At 42.5% G+C, this 22,102-nt stretch overlaps 1 protein-coding gene across 8 annotated transcripts in view; it reads right to left on the bottom strand.

Moving 5' to 3' along the window:
• Window positions 1–22,102, bottom strand: part of Pdzd2 (PDZ domain containing 2) — a 362,396-nt gene that overhangs the window by 213,910 nt on the left and 126,384 nt on the right. For 7 of the 8 annotated variants that reach the window (XM_047555256.1, XM_047555263.1, XM_047555261.1 and 4 more), the window contains one exon: window positions 21,138–21,971. In XM_047555256.1, coding sequence (XP_047411212.1) covers window positions 21,138–21,613 — 476 coding nt within the window. In that variant the 5' untranslated portion in view covers window positions 21,614–21,971. Of the gene's footprint in view, window positions 1–6,132; window positions 6,224–21,137; window positions 21,972–22,102 lie in introns of those variants that run through there. The other variant, XM_047555266.1, reaches the window with a different exon arrangement.

The raw sequence follows: 22,102 nt of genomic DNA, 5'->3' as shown, positions 1-22,102 counted from the left end.
TGCCAGAAATAAGGAAACTGACTCAGCACCAGTTATAGAACATGGACAAACCCGACTTTCTGCTCTGGTTTGGATCTGAAATGGCCCCCAAAGACTTGTGTGCTAAAGGCTTGTGTGCCCAGTGTGGTGCTATTGGGAGGTATTGTCAACTTTAAGAGGCGGGGCCTAGTAGGAGGTCTTCAGTTCATTGGGGGCATGTCCTCAAAGAGGTTTGTGCAAAACTGTTCTCTTTCTCTTCTTTTTTTCCTGCTTCCCGACTAGGAACTTGGGTGGTTTTGGTCTACCATACCTCCTACCATGGTGTGCCACAACAGACCTAATTGATCATGGACTAAAACCTGTAAAATTGTGAACCAAAAGAAACCTTTTTCTCTTTATAAGTTGATTATCTCAGGTATTTACTATAGTAATGGAAAACTGATTAATACACTTTCATCTTAAGAAGAAACATTTACTTTATTCAACACATGTTTGTTGAGATTTCATTTTGTGTTAGCTGTGTGTTAAATATGGTGACCCAACCCAAGACAAGGAAGATCTTGTTTTCTAAGTCAAACTGATGAAAAGTTAAACATCAACTCCAGAAATCATTGAAAGAAGACAGTTTATATAACTGTACCTTGTTGAACTCTTACCTTCTTGGTTAGTAAGGCAGGATCTAAGAAGCTAAAACATAAACTCATAAAAACTTTAGAGTGAGACAGCAGATAGAAAAAAGGCATAGAAGATATTGAGGGATGATAACTTGCAGCAATTTCATGTTACAACAATCCAACCAACAATATTCACCTATCAGTGATGACCATTCTTTATCTCAAAAGCATCTAATGATTGAGTCCTCTTACTGGGAAAGGTTAGGAAACACCAACAGATATTCCTGAGAAGTTTAAGCTCTTTCTTTTTAATGATTCCTTCCATTAATAACATAATGAGAGAAATGTTTCAAAGATTTGTTTCCTAGAGACTTTTTTTGATCCTCTACAAGCTGAGGCCATCTACTACCTTTCAGACTTGAGATGTCGAAATGAAAACTCACCAAGGTTGAGTACCACAAAATGTTCTAGGTAGCAGAAAGGTACACAGAGAGATGTCACCGGAAAGTCACAGCTTAGAGCCATTTTTCTAAGCTTTAATTTCTATTGTGTAGTCCAAAATTTCTTTTAAAGAGTATCCATAAATTTGAGCATTAAAAACATTAAAAACTCTTACCTGAACCCTCCCCCAAAATGATGGTTCTGGAATATGCCATCTTTTTGAGGATTGATTCTAAACTCAAGGACTCAGGTAGATTTCCTTCTCAGCTAACCATTCCCAGATCAGTCTTTTACTTCTGAACTTTTGTTGTGAAAATTGCCTGTATGGTAGCATTGTTCAGATTTAAATGCCAAAAACACAAAATATTTGTATAGCATTGTCAAATGAGGTTTGAAATATTTACATCAAGTTAAATATAGAATGTACTCACTGGATGTTCACAGGGGAAGCATTGTTATGTATTGGACAGCCATTTCACAGATATGCTGACCCATTTCTTTAGATGTTATTAAGTTTAAGAACCATTTCAAAGTATTTTGTTGAAAGATTGAAAGATATAAAGTAATGGATTCACACAACGTGACATCTAAAGACAGGTTGAAAGATTGAAAGTGGTGCATTGTTCCTTTTAAGAGTAACAATTTTGAAGTCAACAATGTATTCTTTTAAAAATTCAGCTTTGGAGCTGAAGAAATAGCTCGTGTTGCAGAGTACTTGCCTAGCGTACGCAAAGACCCCGGTTCGAATCCTGGCCCCTCAGAGGGGAGAAAAAAAAATTCAGTTTTTCTCAACAGGTATGTTTTACTGTAACATGTAATCAATGTAGCTGTAGATTTTGACTGGTAAACTAAATGCTCGTATATTTGAAGTTGACTTGAAAAAAGCCAACGGGCAGTCCTCCAAGGTCATGAGTTCTCAGCAACTAATAGAATAGTGTTCAGTTATGGAATCTGAAGTTAAAGCACCTTGTGTTGTCTGCTTTTAAAGTGGCTCAGTTTCACATTTAAAGCATAAAGAGTAACATTTTATATTAGAAGTTACATTTTCCATTCATTAGTGTACCTTGCTACCCTTTTTATGAGGAATGTCCAATGTTACCCCCAAGTCAGTTCTGTGCATAACCATTCACCAAATACTGCTGCTGTGATTGCATTAAAAAAAAACAAACAACAAACAACCTCGTGCGCTGTGCTATGATACACTGTCATCCTGCTGCTTGACCGATAAGTATATGAAGAATCCGATTCTGTGTGTTAATAGCACCTTTGCACACATAACAGGATATGCCCTTAAAGACCAGGAATGTGTATCAATGATCACTCAGTGATTTTGTTTAAAAATTGGTCAGTACTATTCTAAAGCTTCTGTGGTTTGTATGATGTTTTAACTTTCATCTTAAACTGCACAGAATAAATTAAAATTAAAAAAAAAGAATAACCATGAATTCAAAAAATTTTTTCTGCTTCATCTTTGTGTTGATGCTAGTTGTCAAGTAGAAGCTCTTGACTAAAAAATCTGTCGACTGGTGGTCATCTAGTGATGGAGGAGGGGTGGGTGGTAGCTTCAACTGGTCACATGCTTCTCCAGACATGGAGACCCTTAGAGAAGGAGCCAAGGGACCGGGGAGCTCCTTATAGCTGTTTTCTCCTCTTGACAATAAAATCTGGCCTAGATTCTGGTGCTGCCTGTTCCTGAAGTTACTTTGTATTAAATGAAACTTGTCATCCTGGAAAATGTCCTACGTTTAAGCCCAGTCATCACAACAAACGGTGCATCAGAAGAGAAATAGTGGGTACCCTGAAAAACGTTCTTCCTTTGGGGCACCCCACAGCTCTGGCGGTGCTATGTGCAGACAGCTGACCTGGCTTCTCCCTGCCCTGAGGGACCCTGCAGGCACAGCATGCACCCTGACTGGCCCGGACATCACTGCATGGCCACAGTCCCCACAGGGGGATCTGAACCAGGGTCCCAGTTCAGGTATCCACCAGGCTGTCTCAGCCCACGGGCTGCTACCCTGCTCAGGAGGAAAGATGGAAAGCTCTTCCCCTAAAGGTTTCTCAGGGTCTCTAGAGGACCCAGGAAATCAGAATGGATCCACATTTCCTTTTCCACCTTTGCTCCCAGTGGCTACTTTCAAGATGCAAACACCAAGTGTCCTAAATCTTTGACCTTTGTCTCATTTCCCTGGCTTTGGGAGGAAGCCTTATACTGTTATTAATCAACCAGGTAAAGACAATGGCTACTGGTTAACCACAACCAAGAGTGTTAGTGACACACTGTCACTGGGTTGGTAAGACCCGCCTATAGGAATTGAGGGTGGAGAGGAGGGATGGGGGAAGATCTGTAGGACCCTGGCATTCCTCAGACCTGTGACCTAGACCTGTCCTCACACAACTAGGTTTGTATTTACTGAACATTTTCTAAATTGTGATACATTATACACACTCTGAAATTCACCACTTTAATTGTTGTGTAAGTGTACAGTTCAGTGACAATGTCACTGGATATTCCTGGTATTACGTAACCAGGAGCACTCCATCGCCACGACTTTTACATCTTAGAGTTCTGCAACTAGTTCTGCTCCATAGGCAGCAACTCCAGACTCCCAGTCCCGGTAACCTCCATTCTATTTTTTCTCTGCGTTAGACTCTTCAAGGACCCTTACATAAGTGAAGTCAGACAATACTTATCTTTTGGGTCTGGCTTATCACACACACACACACACACACACACACACACACACACACACACACACAGGAGAAGACAACATAAAGTCACAGCGCAAACAAACCAAGCAGCGAGGCCTCAGAAGAAACCAACACTGTCAAGGCTTAGCTCTTGGATCTCCAACCTCCAGAATTGAGAGAAAATAAATTTCTGAACCCATTCTGTGGTTCTTGGAAGCTCTAATATACTTTTTTTTTAAGGCTGAAAAATATGAATGTGTATATCACAGTTTTGTTTATCCATTCATCCACCGATAGACATTTGGGTTACTTCTACTTTTTAGTTAATGTGAATAAGTCATGTATGGACGTGGGTGTAGATGTCTGTTCAAGTTCCTGCTCTCAATTTTGGGGAGTATATAACTGGAACTAGAATTGCTAGATCATATAGTAATTCTACATTTAATTTTTAAAGAATACTGTCTCACACATTTCATTTTCCTTGTCACACTAAAAGTTGTATAGCAACTGTAAAATATAATAATTTAAAAAATTTTAAAAATGTTTACATGGTATATTAGTTTGGACTCTGGAATTTTTGGCCTTCGTTCTGTTTTAAGGCAATTGTATTCTAATGACAAATTCCTTTAAAAGGCAGAATTGGTTCTTAGTCATTTTTAATAGTTATTTTGAGTCCCTTATCTTTGCCCAAACTTTTACTCAGTTTACAGCTCTTCCCACCCTTTGGTTAGTCTTTGTACCATTAAATTCAACCACTGTGACCCCTTTTCACTTCTCAAGCAATCACTCTTACAAGTCCACGTCACTGTCACTACTATATCTAGTTTAATCCCCCATTGAGCATCTCTTTTTCTACTGGTTAATGATCCATGATAAGAAAAAACAGTGGAAGGGAGCTGGGTCCCCATACCTCATAAATCACCCCAAGGAAGGCCTCCATCCTGCTCCCTTTCCCACTGGGAGAAGAATCTCTCAAGGATAGATAATTGTAACCAATACTCCAGGGCTAGCTCAGTGATGGGGGATGGTTGATAGAGGAATTTTTGAAGGGACTTGATGAAGAAACAGGTGCCCCAAATAGGCTAATTAATAAATAATAATAAATAATAAAATTATAAATTATAAATTAAACAAGTAAATTTTTTCTTTTAAAAAAGCCATTAGGGGCTGGGGAGATAGCTCAGTTGATAAAGTGCTTGACTTACAAGCACAGGGCCCTGGGTTTGATCCCCAGCCATTAGATTAAATGTACAAAGGGATGGTTTGTGGGGGCCAGGGAGATTCAACAAATAGAATCAAACAGAGTTGAAGAACACCATGCTGGTACTAGAGAGGAAAGTTTCCTTATGGCTCTTCGTACAAATTCACTTTGACAAATGGGGGTTAATAAGTGATAAGGGAGTTGGGGATGTAGCCCAGGAGTAGAGTGCTTGTCTAAGATGTGAGAGGTCCTAGGTTCAATTCTTAGCACTGAAGTAAACAGAGGATGGGGAGAAGATGTATGGGAGAGGATTCTATGGGACTAGCAGAAGTCTGTTTGCTGGAGGAAGCACTTCTGAAATGATAAAATCAGGAACTCTAAAAATCTACTCCTTCATAAAAGCATTAAGAGCACTGTGGAAAATTATCAAAATCAAATTTTTCAGAACTCTGAAAATTAACCAAAGGTTCAAAGCATTCCCTAGCAGAAATTGGGACAGAACAAGTTTGGAAGTCCCCCCAAACTACAATCCCCAGAGAACTGCTACTATTGATCTAACTGGAAGCTCTCTGAAGAGCTCCATTTTCAAGGTTTATCTTTACTTGACTTGATTCCAAGCTGATGCTGTAGGAATAAGCTTATCCCAAGGTGATTTGTTGAAAACAATCAGTGGCAATTGTTTACATCTGCCTAAGAAAATCTTTGCAAATCATATGTCTGATAAAGGATTTATATCTAGACCACACAAAGAATTTTTAAAACTTTACAACAATAAACTCAATTTAAAAATGGACAAAAAATTACATGAATGTTTCTTCAAAGATACATAAACGGCCAAAGCACATGAAAAGGTGTTTGACATCATTAATCATCAGGGAATTCAAATCACAGTAAGATACTTCTTTACAATCACTAGGATGTCTAGAACAATAAAGACAGACAGAAGTTGGCAAGAATGTGGAGAAATTAGAACCTTTAAATATTCCTTGTGGGAATGTGCAGCCATTCTGGAAAACAGTTTGGCAGTTCCTTAAAAGGTTACATGTAAAGTTACCATATCAATATCAATGCCATTCCTAGGTATGCACCCAAGAAAGTGGAAAACACATGTTCACACAAAAATGTGTGTTTTATTAATCAGCTTTTATCACTATAACAATCCACCTGAGAGAGTCTACTTAGGAAGAAAAGGAGGTGTATTCGACTCACAGTTTTGGAGGTTCAAAGCCCAAGTTCGAATGGCCCCACTGGTTTGGCCTCTAGTGACGGCATCACATCAGGGCAGCAGTGTGTGTGGGCGAGAGATCCCTTCTTGATACAGGAAGGCAGAGAGCTGGCTGGGGTCAGGTTCAGGCTTCTTTAACAATCCTCTTGAGAATACTACCAAGAAGTCCCACGAGAACTACCTTAATCCCGCCTGAGGGCAGAGCCCTTAAAGACCTAAGGACCTCCCACTAGATTGCTCCTTTTAAAGTTTCCTCCACCATATGAACACCATGGACACCAAGCTGCCAGCATGGGAACTCTTGAGAGACAAACCACATCCAAAAGAAAGCAGGCATCAAGGTTCACAGCACTATTAGTTACAGTCAGAAAGCGGAAATGACCCACATGTCCTTTGACTATGGATGACTAAACAACTTTGGCTAAACATCCTCTGAACACTGTTTGGCAATAAGGAGTAAAGTTCTAAGACATGCTGCGGAATGAGTGAACACTGACCACATCAGGCTACGTGAAAGGAGCCAGTGACAGAAGATCACAACCCAAATGCACAGAGCAAATTGTAACTGTAACACACAGAAAGGAGAGGTCTGTCTTCTCCCAGCTCTTGGGAGAAGAAGGGAATGAGAAACGACTAGCAGTGTGAGGGGACTTCTTTCAAAAAGAATAAAAACATCCTAAACTTAGATATTGGTGATATTCAACTCTGTGAGTACACAATACCACTTGTATATTTTAAAAGATAAATTTAATTAATATGTGAAACATATCTAAGTAAAACTCTTACAAAACAAGAAGGTGTTCTTTAAAAATCCCTTCATATCAAAATAAGAAAACATTAAAAAATTCCTTCATATCATTATTAGTCACAATTAATCCTACAAAGGGAAGGCAGTTTCCCAAGGCCTCCATTGCAAGTTTCAGAAAACAGGAAACCTTGTCTGTTTTGTGCATTAGTATTCCTCCAATATGTAGAACCACAGCTAAAACATAAACACCCTTATGTGAACAAGTAAATAAAGATATTAAGAAGGCTTTTCAGAACCTACACCTCCTGATTTTGGGTTCTTCTCTTTCACTGTGGTTATGTGTGAAAGACAGTGATGTCAAAAATAAGGAGTGAGGTACCCTGACCAGGACGAACTTACAGAATCCTTATGCTCCTTACTGGGGACTGACAGGCTGTTTATTTGGGTGGATGTGTTCTCTATTGGGACATACATGCTGTTTGTGGGCTAGGTGGCTGTAGACAGAGCATCCTGGCCATGGAAGACTCAGGTCTTAGTGGCAGGTAAACCTGATCTCAATTCCAGGCTCCGTCCCTTAGCACGTGGCTTGTCTAATCTGTCTCAGCCTATACTTTCTCATTGAAGCAAGAGACAATAATACTTCCCTCTTAGTATATGCATGGTGGAATACTAATTGAAGGGTTATGGAAAATAATATTCCTATAAGACAACTCCCCAAGAAAAATGGAGGAATGGTGTGGCTTGGGAGGAAGGAGGGAAAATTGGCCAAACATTAAACCTCTCCCAGTGCATTCTTTCCTGATAACAATGGGCCCTGGGGAAAAGGGGCGGATACTGAATGCTGGGTCCTAAACCTTGACCTTCCCCCATGGCAAATTAGTCCTAAATGACAATGGGCAAGATTTGAGTACTCATCCCTGGTCTGGTTTTAACCTGTACACCTTGGCCCTGAAGGTCAAAACTGCACGTGCACCGTTTCCCATGATGACATCATCCTCATTGTACCCTATAAAACCAGAATCCCCTCTGTAACTGTGGGCCATTTTCCCCATCCAGAAAATGGGTCCCACTGGCGACCGAGTCTGCGAAGGAATAAAGGCTTTTCTGAATCCGTTAAGGTCTGCTTGTCCTTTTGCGCTTACACTGATCAGCCACAAAAAGAATGAAATCCTGTCATTCATGACAACGTGGATGGAGCTGGAGGACATGCTGAGTGAAATAAGGCAGGCACAGGAACAAATACAGCGTGAGCTCACTCGCTGTGGAATCTAAAAAGTTGATCTCATAGAAGTTGAGAGTAGAATGGTGGTTATCAGAGACTGGGACGGAGGGGACCGAGGGATGGAGGAAAGGCTGAGCAGGGTACTGGTGAGCTGGTGTGCACAGTCAATGAGGCAGACAATGCTAATATATCGCACACTTCAAAAGAAGCCAGAAGAAAGGACTGCAAATATTCTCACCACTAAGAAATGATACATGAGATAGATATGTTTAACCTGACCTGAACATTATGCAATGTATAAATGTCATGTGGCACCCCATAGGTGTGTACAATTATTATGTGCCAATTTCAAAAAAACTAATACTTACCTGCTTCCTCATAGGTTTATTGCAAATATTAAATGAGAAAAGTACCCGAAATATATATCTCCAGTGGATAATACGTGTGTGCACATACATGTATGTGGGCATATATATATATTTTTTTCTGTGTGTGTGTGTGTGGATTCTGGGGATCAAATTCTATGGACAATATTCATAAACCGATAATATCTAATGAACAGATAGGTTTCTCAAATATCTCATTAAAAAATAAAAAGAAATAAAAAGGAAAGAAATGGAGCTAGGTCTGTGGTTGTTTGCAGACTTCACAGAGAAGTGTTTCCTGGGAAGTTCTGGGAGGCGGTGGTATTGGGCAAAGTGGAGAAAGCAAAACCTCCCCTCCTGCAGCTCCCACACCTCAGCAGCCCCCAGCCAGGTCCAAAACCAACACGATTCTCTGGAGGGATAAAAGGTATGAGACAGGAAATACCTCACCTCCTCTTGGGAGAGAAGGTCACAGCCAATTATACCCATGCCAACAGAATACTTTTTCTTTCTGTTTTATAATGGTGCTACATTTAATTCCTTGTTTTTCTAATTAAAAAGGAGCACATGCCCATAAAAATGCAAATTATGTTCAAGTACATCAAGTAATTGAAGACCAACTGAACTTGAACCGGTTCCCAACAGAAGCAGTAACCTCAGGTCTTTCTGTTCATTAATAAGAAAAATAAAAGCTTTCATTTTGCCTGACACCTGTTAATAACATGTCTATAGAAACAAGAAACAAAGCTAGAAAAGAACCTACACTTGGTGGGTGGAAAGAGTAACTGCAATTGTTTAAGCTGTAATATATACAGAGCCACCAGCAAGCGCATTGCAGGGATTCAGTAAATGGTAATGATTCTTCAAACGCCCACTTCTTGAAATGCTCTGTTGGCGCAGAGCGTGCTACCATGCAATAAACTTAATTGAATAGTGCCCCCCAGAGGCCACTGGGAATTCAACGGCTGGCAGATGAAGGACGGTCTGGAGAAAGACTGAAGAGCAACACAATTTAATTTTCTTTTAGATTCATGTGGAATCAGCACTCACTCGGGCTTGGTGTGCTAGGGCTTATTAGAACCTGACCATCTGCCTGACTTGTCCCCCACCAGTAACCTTTCGGCTGGGCGCATCTGTTTACAAGGATACTTTGTGAGGACACAGAAGTCTGGTGGAATCAAGTCCCTCTAGGCTGTGGGAACTTGTGCTGGGAACTGCAAGTCCCCTAGCCTCCGGACACACTGTCCCTTCCTTTTTTTCTGGGGACATTCTCTTTATCCTGCATGCTCACTGTGTTCCTCCAAAGGAACAGGTTTCCTCCTGATGTCTGTCCTTCTGTAACCCTAGTGTGTGCCTGTGGTTCTGGCTCTTTCTGGACCAGATTCTGGACCTCATTCCACTTGACCTTTCAGCTTGGTTTTTCCACGTTCCCAGGAGATAAAACTGATTGTCAGTAATGTCTAAGGACTGGGTTCAGTTTATCTACCCCTGATGGGTGGAAGTGGGATGTGGGACCGTGTGTGTGTGTGTGTGTGTGTGTGTGTGTGTGTGTAGGGAGAAAGGACCAGAGTAACATGATACCAAACAAATGGTCTTTTTCTATCAACAATGACCCAATATTTCAAGGGTTTACCATGTACTACAAACTCCACCAAGGGCTTTAAAAATTGCCTCACTTAATCCCCACAAACCTCCTATAGAATTTGACCCTGTTACTGCCTTCAGAAGTAACTACTAGTAATGTTTGCATATTTTCTGGTGATTTTTCTGATGCATTTTATTCCCATTTTAAAGATGAGGGAACCAAAGTTTAGACAGATTGAGTGAAGGTTTAAGCTGAGGCAGTCTGATTCTAAAGCTAGGCTATTGTCCCTAACCCCTCTCTCCCCCTGGTGCAGACCCTGTGGCTGGCAGATAATAGGGTTGGTGCAGAAGAAAATCAGAACGGTCTTGTTCTCAGGAGGTTATAATCTGGCTAAGGGAGACAAGATTTCCACACAGTGAATCAAGGAGTAAATGAATGAGAGGAATTAAGTACTTCATTGTCTGTTACCATTTTATTAGTTTTCTACTGCTGTGCAACAAATTGCCATAAATGCACAGACTTTGGAACCACACCCACTTATTAGCTCTGAGTTCTGCAGGTAAGGAGCAGCCAGAGACTTCCTAGGGCCTCTGCTCAGCATTGCTAAGTCTGGCATGAGGTGTTGGCCAGGGCTGCCAACAATCTCATCTGGGGCTCGGGGACCTCTTCCAAGCTTACCAGCAGTTGGCAGGGTTTGGTTCCTTGAGGTTGTAGGACTGAGGTCTCAGTTTTCTTGCCAGATGCCAGCTAGGAACTGCTCTCAGCTCCAAGACTGCACCCTTCCATCTGCTGCTCACAATGGGGACATTTACTTTCCTCCAGCAAACCAACCAACCAACCAACCCTTGCGGGAAATAACCAAACTCCCCGATTAATAAGTACAGATTTTTAAAAAAAAATCATACATAAATTTAAGTTGTAATGCCCAATCTGAAAATGCTCCTGGTATGCTGTTGCTCATGCATTATTAGTAGTGGAATAATCTGGTAAAACAATTTGTGAAAAGCAATTTGACAAAATGTCCTTTGACACAATAACTTTGTTCCAAGGAGTCTGTCTAAAGAGGATGATTCAAAGGGGCAAAAGGTCATGGTACAAACATTTCAAATGCAATGTTAAGAATAAAATTGAAAAACTGGTAATGACAGAAAGAACATGCTAAAAAAAAAAAAAAAAAGAAAGAACATGCTTGCCTAGGTAATTGATGAATATACTGATTAAGACCATTTAATAAGGAGGAACATGTTTAACTGTGTTAAGTGAAAAGAGGATAATACAGAATTCTGCATGTAGCATGAGTCAATATTTTAAAGATTATTCCTAGAGTGTTGAGGAAGGTAAAAGGAAAAGCAGTACTTTTTATATAGTCAGTTGGGATACAAATTAGTGTAATCTCTTGAGGGAAGCAATTTGCAATAAGAGTAACAAATTTTATAAGTGATTTGTTTGAAGATCCCATTTCTAGGAATTTATCCTTCACATATACTTGCACATGTAAACAGAGACATGTGAACATAAAATTGATTGCAGACTTGTTGAAACTGCAAAAGAAAACTGTACAATAAAACACCCATTAATTGGTGACTGATTAAATAAATACATTGGAAACCTTTAGCAGAATATTATACAACTGTTCAAAAGTGAAAGACAAAGAAGAATGGTCTTCTGACTTGAAATGATCTCTAAAATGGAGTTTTAAGTTAAAAGTAGTTAAGATGCACAACAGTAAGACAGTGTGCTCTCCCTAGAGAAAATAGAGCTAATATGCTCTTAAATATGCTTAGAGAATTCTTGAAAAGAAACTCTAACACCAGTAAGAGAGAGAAGTTTTGGTGTACAATAGTGATAGGGATAAGAGTGGGAGTCTGAATTAAGGAGACTTCTCTTCTGTAGTCCTTATTTCTGGTACCTTTTTAGTGACTCATGGATAAGTAACTCTACTTCATTACTGAAACAGAACCAAGTAGATTCCCTTATTGGAACACATGAAAATCAGCAGTATTTTTGTCTAACTGCATAGCAAATTCCCAACCCTGCATCATTCTCTCTAAAACTTCAGCAATGTTTCTGTGCATCTTTCAAAAGAAATTGCTGACAACAAAACCATGCATTTTATTTTGTACCTATATTGTTTTCCATGTGTTAGTCTAGTTATTTTTACCTTACCAGGAAGAATGACTGTTTTCCTAATGGTATGTGACTTTTTGTGGTAAGCCATTAAGTTAAAAAAAAAAAAAAAAAAAAAAACCCTCATGACAGGCTCCTAAATATTCAGTTTAGTAAAATTATGGCCTAGATTTAGTATTGCATAATTTTAAACATTGCTAGAATATTTTAAACTATTTGCATTCTTGTTGTGCATATTTAGATTTTAAATATCTCGCTACTCATGATAGCCTCATACCATCACTAAGCAGTATCTCAATGCATAATATATACATAGGGAGAACTTTGTCTTTGATGATACTGGTTATAAATTTGTATTTCACAGAGAGTCTTGATAGCTCCCAATTTTATCTTTTTGTCTGACTTCTTGGCAATCAGAACAGGCTGTTCCACTTCATAATGTGACTGAAGATGTACTGGCAGAAAGAGAAGTGTTGTTAACTCAGTCATGTTCTCATTGTTTGTTTATGTCTGCATTCATTGTATTATTATTATTTTGGGGGTCAGGTACTAGGGATTGAACTCAGAGGCACTCAACCACCGAACCACATCCCTAGCCCTACTTTTTATTTTATTTAGAGACAGGGTCTCACTGAGTTGCTTAACATGTTGCCGTTTCTGAGGCTGGCTTTGAATTCACGATCCTCCTGTCTCAGCCTCCAGAGTTGCTGGGATTACAAGCATGTGCCACTGCACCTGACTCATTGCATTATTTTTAATACTTTTTCATCCTAGGATTTCTTTATTTTATCTACCCATTTTGTGAAGTTTAATTTAGTTAAAATGAAGTCATTTTATCCATAAACCTACTTCACTGAGTGAACCTACATCAACTACAGTCCCTTGAAACAAGTCAGAAGTGAATTAACCAGTGATGACCTTTTGTGGATCTCTTCCCCTTCCCTCATAATACGTCACATACCACACAGGACAAGGGACCTTCTGAGGTATAGATTGAATAAGGAGGTTATCTTCAATCCATATTGAAAATATTAGTCAAGCTCAATTTCTTATTTTTTTTAAGCTAAAAAATATAAATCACAAGTTCAAGACCAGCCTGGGCAACTTAAAAAGACCCTGTCCCAAAATCAAAAATAAGTTTAAAGGACTGGGAGTGTAGTTCCGTGGTAGAGTGCCCCTGGGTCAATTCCCAGTACTACACACACACACACACACACACACACACACACACACAAAGTTTTATATAGTTAGATTTCTCCATGAGATTCTTCTTTGAAATGCAATCTTCTGCCAAAGATTTTGAGGACGTGAGTTAGGTTGCTAATAATTTTCCTGCTTCCCCATGGATCTTCCACTTTGGCAGTCTCCATTCTAGGGCATGAACCATTTTCAGGCTGACCACCACGTGAGTCTTCTCTGTCTACATAGCCAGGTCAGAAAAGGACTCTGCAGGAATGTATACCTGGACTACCTAAAACCCTGGAGTCAGGGAAAATAACAAGAATTGCCATGCAACTTGTCAGAGACTTGTACTAAATGGGTTGAAATTTTTTAGGGATCCACTTTCTATCTCCTACCCCAGAAAAGTTTAGAACATCCTTTGGGGACATTTGAAAATACGCATCTGTGATCCGAAGGGTCAAGAGCTTCTTAATAAATCCCAGTCCCATTGAAACCATCCGATCTTGTGCCTAGTATGTCAGTCAGGGAAATAACCCAGTCTTTGTCTTTCCCCAAAGGGAACAAGCTCAACTTAAGGCTAAGGGACATTGTAAATGACAGGGTCACCCTTTCCTTGGTGGAGGAAGTTCTGCACAGGCCCCTGTGGGATGAACAGAGCCAGGCAACAGAGCTGTCATCAGGGTCTGAGAATCAAAGAGCAGAAGCCGTGGGATGCGCAACACCTTTGTGTACTACTCTGTCAACACGGCTATGTCGTCCCCCTAAAAGCCACTAGTAGTCACATCTCCATGAACATTTTAAATTAGTATGACTTAAACTCACATCCTCAAAATCTTTGGTGGAAGATTGCATTTCAAAGAAGAATCTCATGGAGAAATCTAACTGTATAAAACTTCTTTTGTGTGTGTGTGTGTGTGTGTGTGTGTGTGTGTGTGTAGTACTGGGAATTGACCCAGGGGCACTCTACCACGGAACTACACTCCCGTCCTTTAAATTTTTATTTTTGATTTTGGGACAGGGTCTTTTTAAGTTGCCCAGGCTGGCCTTGAACTTGTGAGCTTCCTGTCTCAAGCTCCCGAGTAGTTGGGATTACAGTGGGGCACCACTGTACCTGGCTTAAAACCTCTATTTTATTTTATGCGGACCTGGGGACCAAACCCAGGGCATCACGCATGCCAGGTTAGTACTCTACCACTGAACTAGATTCCCAGCCTTTGTTTTCTTTTAAATTGTATAAAGTAATATATATTTGGTCCCTTAAGACATCAGGTTTTATTGCCCTCCAGGAGGCAGCCGGCCACAGCTGAACCACAGAAGACGGGGCTCAAGTCATTTTATGTCTGTGTTTGGCAAGCCTGGGTAGAATGAAAGCAAAGCCAAGCAATGCGGCGACCTGCCTCCACTTCAGAAGGGAGGGACAAGAGGTGAACCAGTGCCAAAGCTTGGAATTCAAAGCCCTTTTGGGGAAAAAAGCTTAAGAGTCATCAGGGGGCATTGGTACTCAAAATGAGAGAATAAAAATGCTTATAACTTATTTAATACCTGGACATGAAAGATGAGGTAGAAGTCAAGATTCCTGAAAACAGCCTAGGGGTGCCCGTAAATAGGAGGGTCTGAAGCCAGACCTAACACTATAATCACACTAAGACGCTTTGATCTTTTTTCTCCTTATGGTATCCAATTATAATTTGTGGAAGTAATATTAACCCTATAAAAGTGAGTGTCTTAAGTGAGCTGTTTGGTTGTCTGTCTCCCAGGGCAGAAGTCTGTCATGCAGCAGAGGCTGCACTGCCCGCTTCAGCTCTGACCTGGGTACCGGCAGAGAAGCAGGTCGCTGGGATAAAACCAAAGAGCATCTGTGGATGTAGTTCAGACACTCCCACCCTCAAATAATGAGAAGTCTGTCCTTTTATGTAAACCATTCCATCACACAAACAAGTGGGCCCCAAGGAACTGCTCTGTAAGTGGCTGGGGAGTGACTTGTGCTGTGACAGTGATCTCCGTGTGCTGGTTTCTAACAGACGCACGCCCCCCACCCCCATCTCAACACACACATCCACTGGCCTCGTGTTTGTTGCTGTTACTCACACTTTCCCTGGAAGACTCCGTGATTTCTGAGGCTCAAATTAGAGAAACCAGGTAGGGGCAACTCCCCCATCAGTCGCAAAGAGCTTAGTACAGGTGACCTTGTTGGATCAGCTCCTGATCTACCAGTGGGGGCCTGAGGGCCAGGGTGTTAGGAGGGATGGGGCGACCTCCTGGACTGCAGGAGGACACCAGTCAGGGAGGGGATGGCACCTGCAGATGGCTCAGACGTTGCCATTCTGGAGAGAGATATGAAGGCCCTAAGGGCACAGTTGTGAAACACAGAGTCAAAAGAATCACAAACCTGACCGCAGCTCCCAGCACTTTCTCTCGCTGTGCTCTGTTTCCACCACAAGGTGGCAGGCCACGGCCCCCTGATCCTCAGGCCAGGCTGCACCAGCTCCCGCGGTCCCCTCTAACCCTCATTTACACCTCTCATGAAGTTGCTATAAGCTAAACTCTGGTTGAGAATGGAACGTTCTAGAACACGTAGAACAACCCGATTTCTATCTGCTTTCATTATAAACGATAAACTACAAAACATCTCCTAATTTTATTGGTTCCTCTTTACAGTGTTGAGGGAAAATTTCTGGAATGCGAGTCAAAGGGTGAGGATTCCAGTCCTGGCTCTTTTCTAGGAAGATGCTTGACCCCAGGAAACCACTTCCCCAAACCTCAGTTTCCTCCTTGGTACGATGAGAAAACAGGACCCGGGTGAACTCTGGAACACTCTCCAGAAACCCAGGCATGAAACAAAAGAGCATGAGGAGAAAGCAGGCGGAAAAGAATGAAGCAGGACGCAAATGCTGGGTCCCGCAATGCTTCATTTACACGGCATCCTTGGGGAATGGGCTGTTCCACATGGTGAGTTTTCCAGATAATTGAATTTTAAATGCTGAAGCTTGTTTTCCTTTTAACCTTCTGTAATGGAAATCTTTCTAAAGTGTATTACATGCTTCTCTGGCTTCTTAAACAGTGTGCTGAGTATAATTTAACCTTTCCTTAATGTCCCCAGGTCATTGGGATGACCACCTCTTACATATATGTGTGCGTCATGGAGCACCAGGTGCCTCCGGGCACATTCAGGTGAACAGGCCCCGGTGATTGTATTATAAAGCTCTAACTGACCACTCCTCTCCTGCCTCCATCGCTACCTGTGGTCATTTCTCCAAGTAACACCTTTCTGTAGCTCTTGACACTCTGCTTCAAATCTGCTGTAATCCAGACAGAACTCAAGGTTGCCATGGGTAACCAGAGTCTAAGCTTGTACCAAACCTAAATTTAATTTTACAGACAATTTCAAGGCAATGGGGACTGCTGAAGGTTACTTCTGGCCAGGGCTGATACTCGGCTGGTCCTTACGGCATGGAACTCTTCTGTGCCAGTCAGCTGGTCACCCTGACCCCCTGAACCTGGCCCTTCTCCTGGGACCACAGAGACTCCTCACACTCCAGGAGCCCAACGGTGCTCACTGACCAGTGGGTTCTGGGACGCTGTTCCTACATGCCCCAGTGTCCTTTCCAAGTGGTCGGTGCCATGCCACGCCAATTGTGCAATACGGTAGTCCCTTCACCCATGGTTTCAGTTATTTGTGGCCAACCAACCACAATCCCAAAATACAGTACAGTATAGTAAGATATTTTGAGAGAGAGAGAGAGGGAGAGGCCACATTCCCATAACTTTAATTATAGTGAATTGTTATAAATATTCTATTTTATTATTACTTATTGGGGCTGATCTCTTACTGGGCCTACTTTAAAACTCTGTCATTGGTATGTGTAGGAAAAAGCATAGTATGTGCCGGGTTCAGAACTTCCCATGGCTTCAGGAATCTCTGAGGGTCCTGGAATTTACCTCCATGGATAAAGGGGGACTGCTGTAATTCGAGTATCTCCCCAGTTTCTGGACAGAAGATTATTCTTTGTCTCTCTGTGATTGACTGGTAGAGTTTGAGGCTATTCTCTTTTTCTCAAACTCAAAGGCCCTTTCTCTTGCAGGATGTACTCTGGGTTCAGGTTGCCTGAGGCTGGCTGGGTGGGGTGTGAAAAGTTACTTGGACTGAATGTCCACCATGCACCCAGATGCCGTGTTCAGTACATCGAGTAAATCATCTTCTCTCATCCACGGAACAGCCCTATTAAGGAAACAGGATCAACCTCCTGCAGCTGAGGTAATTTGCCCACAGTCACACGGCCAACAAGCAGTCTGGAAGCCAGAGCCCTCTCTCCCAGGCCTGGGTCCTCCGCACTGTGCTCTGTTCATGTTTATTAATATATGAATATGTCCAAAGTTCACATTCTGAAAAAAATAAATTCTAAAAGTGAAACGTGGGCCCTTCTACTTTTTAGAAAAGTCTATTTGTTTTGGTTTTGGTGTGTGGGTTTCATTTTAATTAATTCCACATTTCGTTACCAATTTGGAACAATCTGTCCTCGGGGAACAGATCTGGTTTACTTATAGAAAGCTAGCCGAGGGAGGAACTGGGATTACAAAGTATTCCTTGTAGGGAACCATGCTAAAAACCTTTGCAGTTCTTTTGCACTGAACAGAAGTAAATAGAACATTCCAGAAAATGCCGTCTTCCTCAGAGGGTGGCAAAAGAGCTCACAAACAGAACCTTCTTCTGTGAGTTAGAGGCTATGGCTACAAGATGGGTCTTGTGACATCAAACACGAGTGATGTCCTTGCTTCTCCTAGAAAGTTCTCTGGAAGTTCACACCAGGATGAGGTCATTAACACTGTAAAGAACAAGGACCTCCAGAACTCCTCGGGGAGCCTAGCACCCAACTGTGGACCTCAGGTGTGTGGGCCAGTTGAGAAAGCAGGAATAGTGCCTGTAATTCAGGGGTGGTTATGGATTCAGTTTCCCCTAAAGGTCTGGGGTTCAGAAGGACTGTTAACTCCATCCCTGACTATGAGTTTCCTGTTCTTTCCTCAGAGGTGAACATTCCACATTGATCCTAAACTAATTTTCGAAAGAAGCAAACCATGACCTCATCTGCACAGAGTGCACCTGCTCCTCCCACGCTGCACACACGTAATTCTCAAAGTGGCCTTTCCAAAAACATATACAGCTCCAAAGGAACCCGTGTCAGGGAGAAAACTGAAACTTGACTCAACGTGAGGTGACTGGGTCAAAGTATCACTGGTGTCCGTTTCCCAAGGCTGCTATAACAAAGCACCACACACTGAGTGGTATAAACAGGCGTGTTATTTCATGGTTCTAGGGTCTTCAAGTCCAAAATCAAGGAGACAGCAGGGCCATGCTCCCCTGGTGCAGGGACAGACCTGTTCCCAGGCTCTCTCTCAGCTTCTGGTAGTTCTCTGGCATGCAGCAGCATAGCTTCAGTCTTCACTTAACATTCTCCTTGTGTGCCTGTGTCCAAATGTGCCTTTTATAAGGACACTGGTCAGATGGTCATGCTTTAGTATGACCTCATCTTAACTCATTACATCTGCTATGGCGCTACGCCCTGATAAGGTTGCCTTCTGGGATCCTGGGGATTTGGACTTTGACATGAATTTTTGGGACAACCTATAATATCATCTAAGAGTTCTGAATTCAAAATCAAATGCAAGAGAGAGAGAAGACCAAATCACCCAAAAGAGTGCCACAAGCTATAGATGATTCATCAGGAGTTGGTGTGTTGACCCCTGAAATCTGTTGCTCACAAATAAGGAGGAAGAGGCTGAGGGGGCTGTTGGCTGAGGAGTAGGGAGATACCCTGGGTCCCTACAAAACCCTGATTTCAAGTCACCACTCTTTAGGATAAAATCCACATGGGTAGTTGGAAAATTCTCATGTTGAAAGAAACAGTCAGTTATAATGCATGAAAAAGGAACATTTTGAGAACACTCCAAACACTTTAAACTCCCCGCTACAGTTTGTTCTCCTTATCCATCAGGATTCTACCAACTGGATCCAAAATATTAAAAGGAAAAGAGCATGTATAGGCATTGTGTGTGTGTGTGTGTGTGTGTGTGTGTGTGTGTGTGTGTGTTCAGAACAAGGGATTGCTCTAAGGGATGCTTTACAACTGCCCTTTTAATTTTATTTTGAGATAGGGGCTCACTAAGTTAGCTGGCCTCCAGTTTGCCATCCTCCTGCCTCAACCTCTGGAGTATCTAGAATTACAGGCCTTGCCTGGCTAGACTTTTTTCTTGTTATTATACTCTGTATAATACAGTAGAACCACTACATACCATTTCCATTCTATTAGGTATTGTGAGTAATCTAAAAATGATTTAAAGTCTATAGAAAGTATGCAAATGTCATACCATTTTATAGAAAGGACTTGAGCATTCTTGGATTTTAGAATACACTGGGGGTCCTGGAACCAATCCTTATCAGATACAGAGGAACAACTGTACCTAAATCTCAAAGAACTTCTAGCTCCAAAGCTCTTGCTAGATGTAATTTTGCCAAAGGGATTCTGCTTGGTTTGGATGAGGTTTATGTATTGAAAGTTTGATTCCTAGTATGGAAATGTTGAGAGGGAGTGTGAACTGTTAAGAGGTGGGGCCTAATGGGAGGTCGGAATTTGGGGTTATTGTGGGACCCCTGTCTCTCCCCTGCTTCCCATCTGGTGACATGCTTTCTCCCTCACCCACCTGTTCCAGTCACGACACCATCCACCATTAGGCCCTCATCAGAGACTGAACCAATGGACTGCCCGATCTTGGACTTTCAGAATTGTGAACTAAATAAACTCTTTTCTTCATAAGTAGTCTCTGTCAGGCATTTCATTGTAGTACTGAAAACTGAACTAACAGGTTTTTTTTTTACCCCCCCCCCCCCCGTACTGGTGGTAGAGGTGTGGTCTACCACTTTTCTATTTTTAAATTTTGAGACAGGGTCTCACTAAGTTGCACAGGGAAACCTTGCACTTGTGATCCTCTTGTCTCAGACTCCTAAGTAGCTGGGATTATAGGTGTGTGCCACCATGACTAGCTTAATACAGGTTTTATATGAAAATTGAATTTCCTTTTATAAGGGGCTTCTGTTTTCCTTTTTTGGGTAGGTAGAAGCCTTATTAATTTGTTCTAGTAATTTCCTTGCTGGTGTCTGCAATTATACTGACATGAAATTATGCACAGGCCACAAGTCAACGAAGTATAGCTCAGTGGTTAGGAGCACAGACTGTGTTGCCAGACAGATGCAGGTTCAAGACTGGTTCTGTCTCTGACTTCAGTGACCTTGGACGAGATATGTGAAGCTGAGTTTTCTCATCTAAGCCATCCTCCAGAGCTGGGTGTTGAGTGAGACACTGGCTGGAAGCTGCTCCCTGCAGTAGACACTGCTCAACAAATGTTATCTCATAATCATTCAAGAGAGCTAAGAAGGAATCCGTGAAAAAAATCAGTCTAGTCCCCTCCGCTTCTAACTCAGTGTGGCTTTTCTCATACCCATTCACGTACCGTGTCTCCTCTTTCTTACCCCATGTTACAAGGGAAAATGGAAACACTGTGAATCTGAGTCCTCTAGGAATAAATGAAGAAAGAGAACAACGAAATATGGAGAAACTGCGACTCAGGGTATTCTTCCTTGAGATGATAAGGGTCGTCAGTGTCTTACCCACAGGATCTGTGCCTGGAGCTGCGGATCTGCATGTCAGACCCAAGTGGACCCCAGGTCCCATCCAGCCCCTGGGCCAGCCCACGCTCCGCTCGCTTACCTGGCCCCACTGACGTCTACTCCGACCATCAGCTGCCCATTCAGGGAGAGAATCTCGTCCCGCAGCCGGACCTTCCCGCTCTTCCCTGCCGGGCTGTTCTTCCTCAGCTCTGTCACCCAGATACAGCCCACATCCAGCACGGGGCCCTGGTGGGTCTTCCTCTTCTTGCCCCCTCTGCGTTTTTCACCATAGTCCCCGAAAACAGGGATGTTCCCAAAACTGAGGCCGACAGTCTCTGTGTCCCCCAGCTGCTTGGTGAGGTACACAGTACAGATCTCCATTTCTGGGGGGCTGTGGTCGGGTGGGACGGTACTCTCCTCCACGGCCAAGTTCAGCTGGATGTACTCCTGCAGTTTCTGGATGGCCGCCTGGCAGAGCCGCTGCTCTGGCCCGTCCCCACCCTCCCGCAGGCTGTTCTGCAGCCACTGGTAGAGGAGGGGCAGGTGCAGCCCGGCATTGTCCTGGGTGATGGGCATGGTGCTCACTCCCGGACGCCAGCATCATGAAAGGTCCTGCTGCTGGGGGCCGGACCCCACGGGGTCCCACGTCCCTTGGGAACCCTGGCTATCATCAGCTCTGCCTGTGTTCATGTTGAGGCTGGCAGATGAGCCTAGGGGCGCCTACTCAAGACTGGGCTCTTTACCTTGGTAGGAAGGGGATAGGACACAGTCAGGGAAACTGTGGAATGACCGCTCTGGTGCTCCTCAGGGGAAGGGAGGATGCGGCCACCCAGCCCTGGCTCGGTTCATTTCACAGCAGGGTCCACGCGCATCCTGTGGCACTTGGGCATTCCTGCAGCAGCATCAGCTTGTCCTTTCCTGGGCTCATTTGCACCTGGGAGAGGAAGAGGAAGAACAAAACAATCCAGTCAAAGTAGTCGGTCTTGTGGCACAGGACACAAGGTCCCTGTGTGATGGAAGGACCATGTTTGCTTTTTGAGCCAGGAACTTAAAGCCTCTCTCCAT

This window comes from Sciurus carolinensis, chromosome 6 (genome assembly GCF_902686445.1).
Source record: "Sciurus carolinensis chromosome 6, mSciCar1.2, whole genome shotgun sequence".
Taxonomy (NCBI): Eukaryota; Metazoa; Chordata; class Mammalia; order Rodentia; family Sciuridae; genus Sciurus; species Sciurus carolinensis.
Note: the sequence above shows the minus strand (reverse complement) of the source record. Positions and strands in the feature narration are given on the sequence as shown.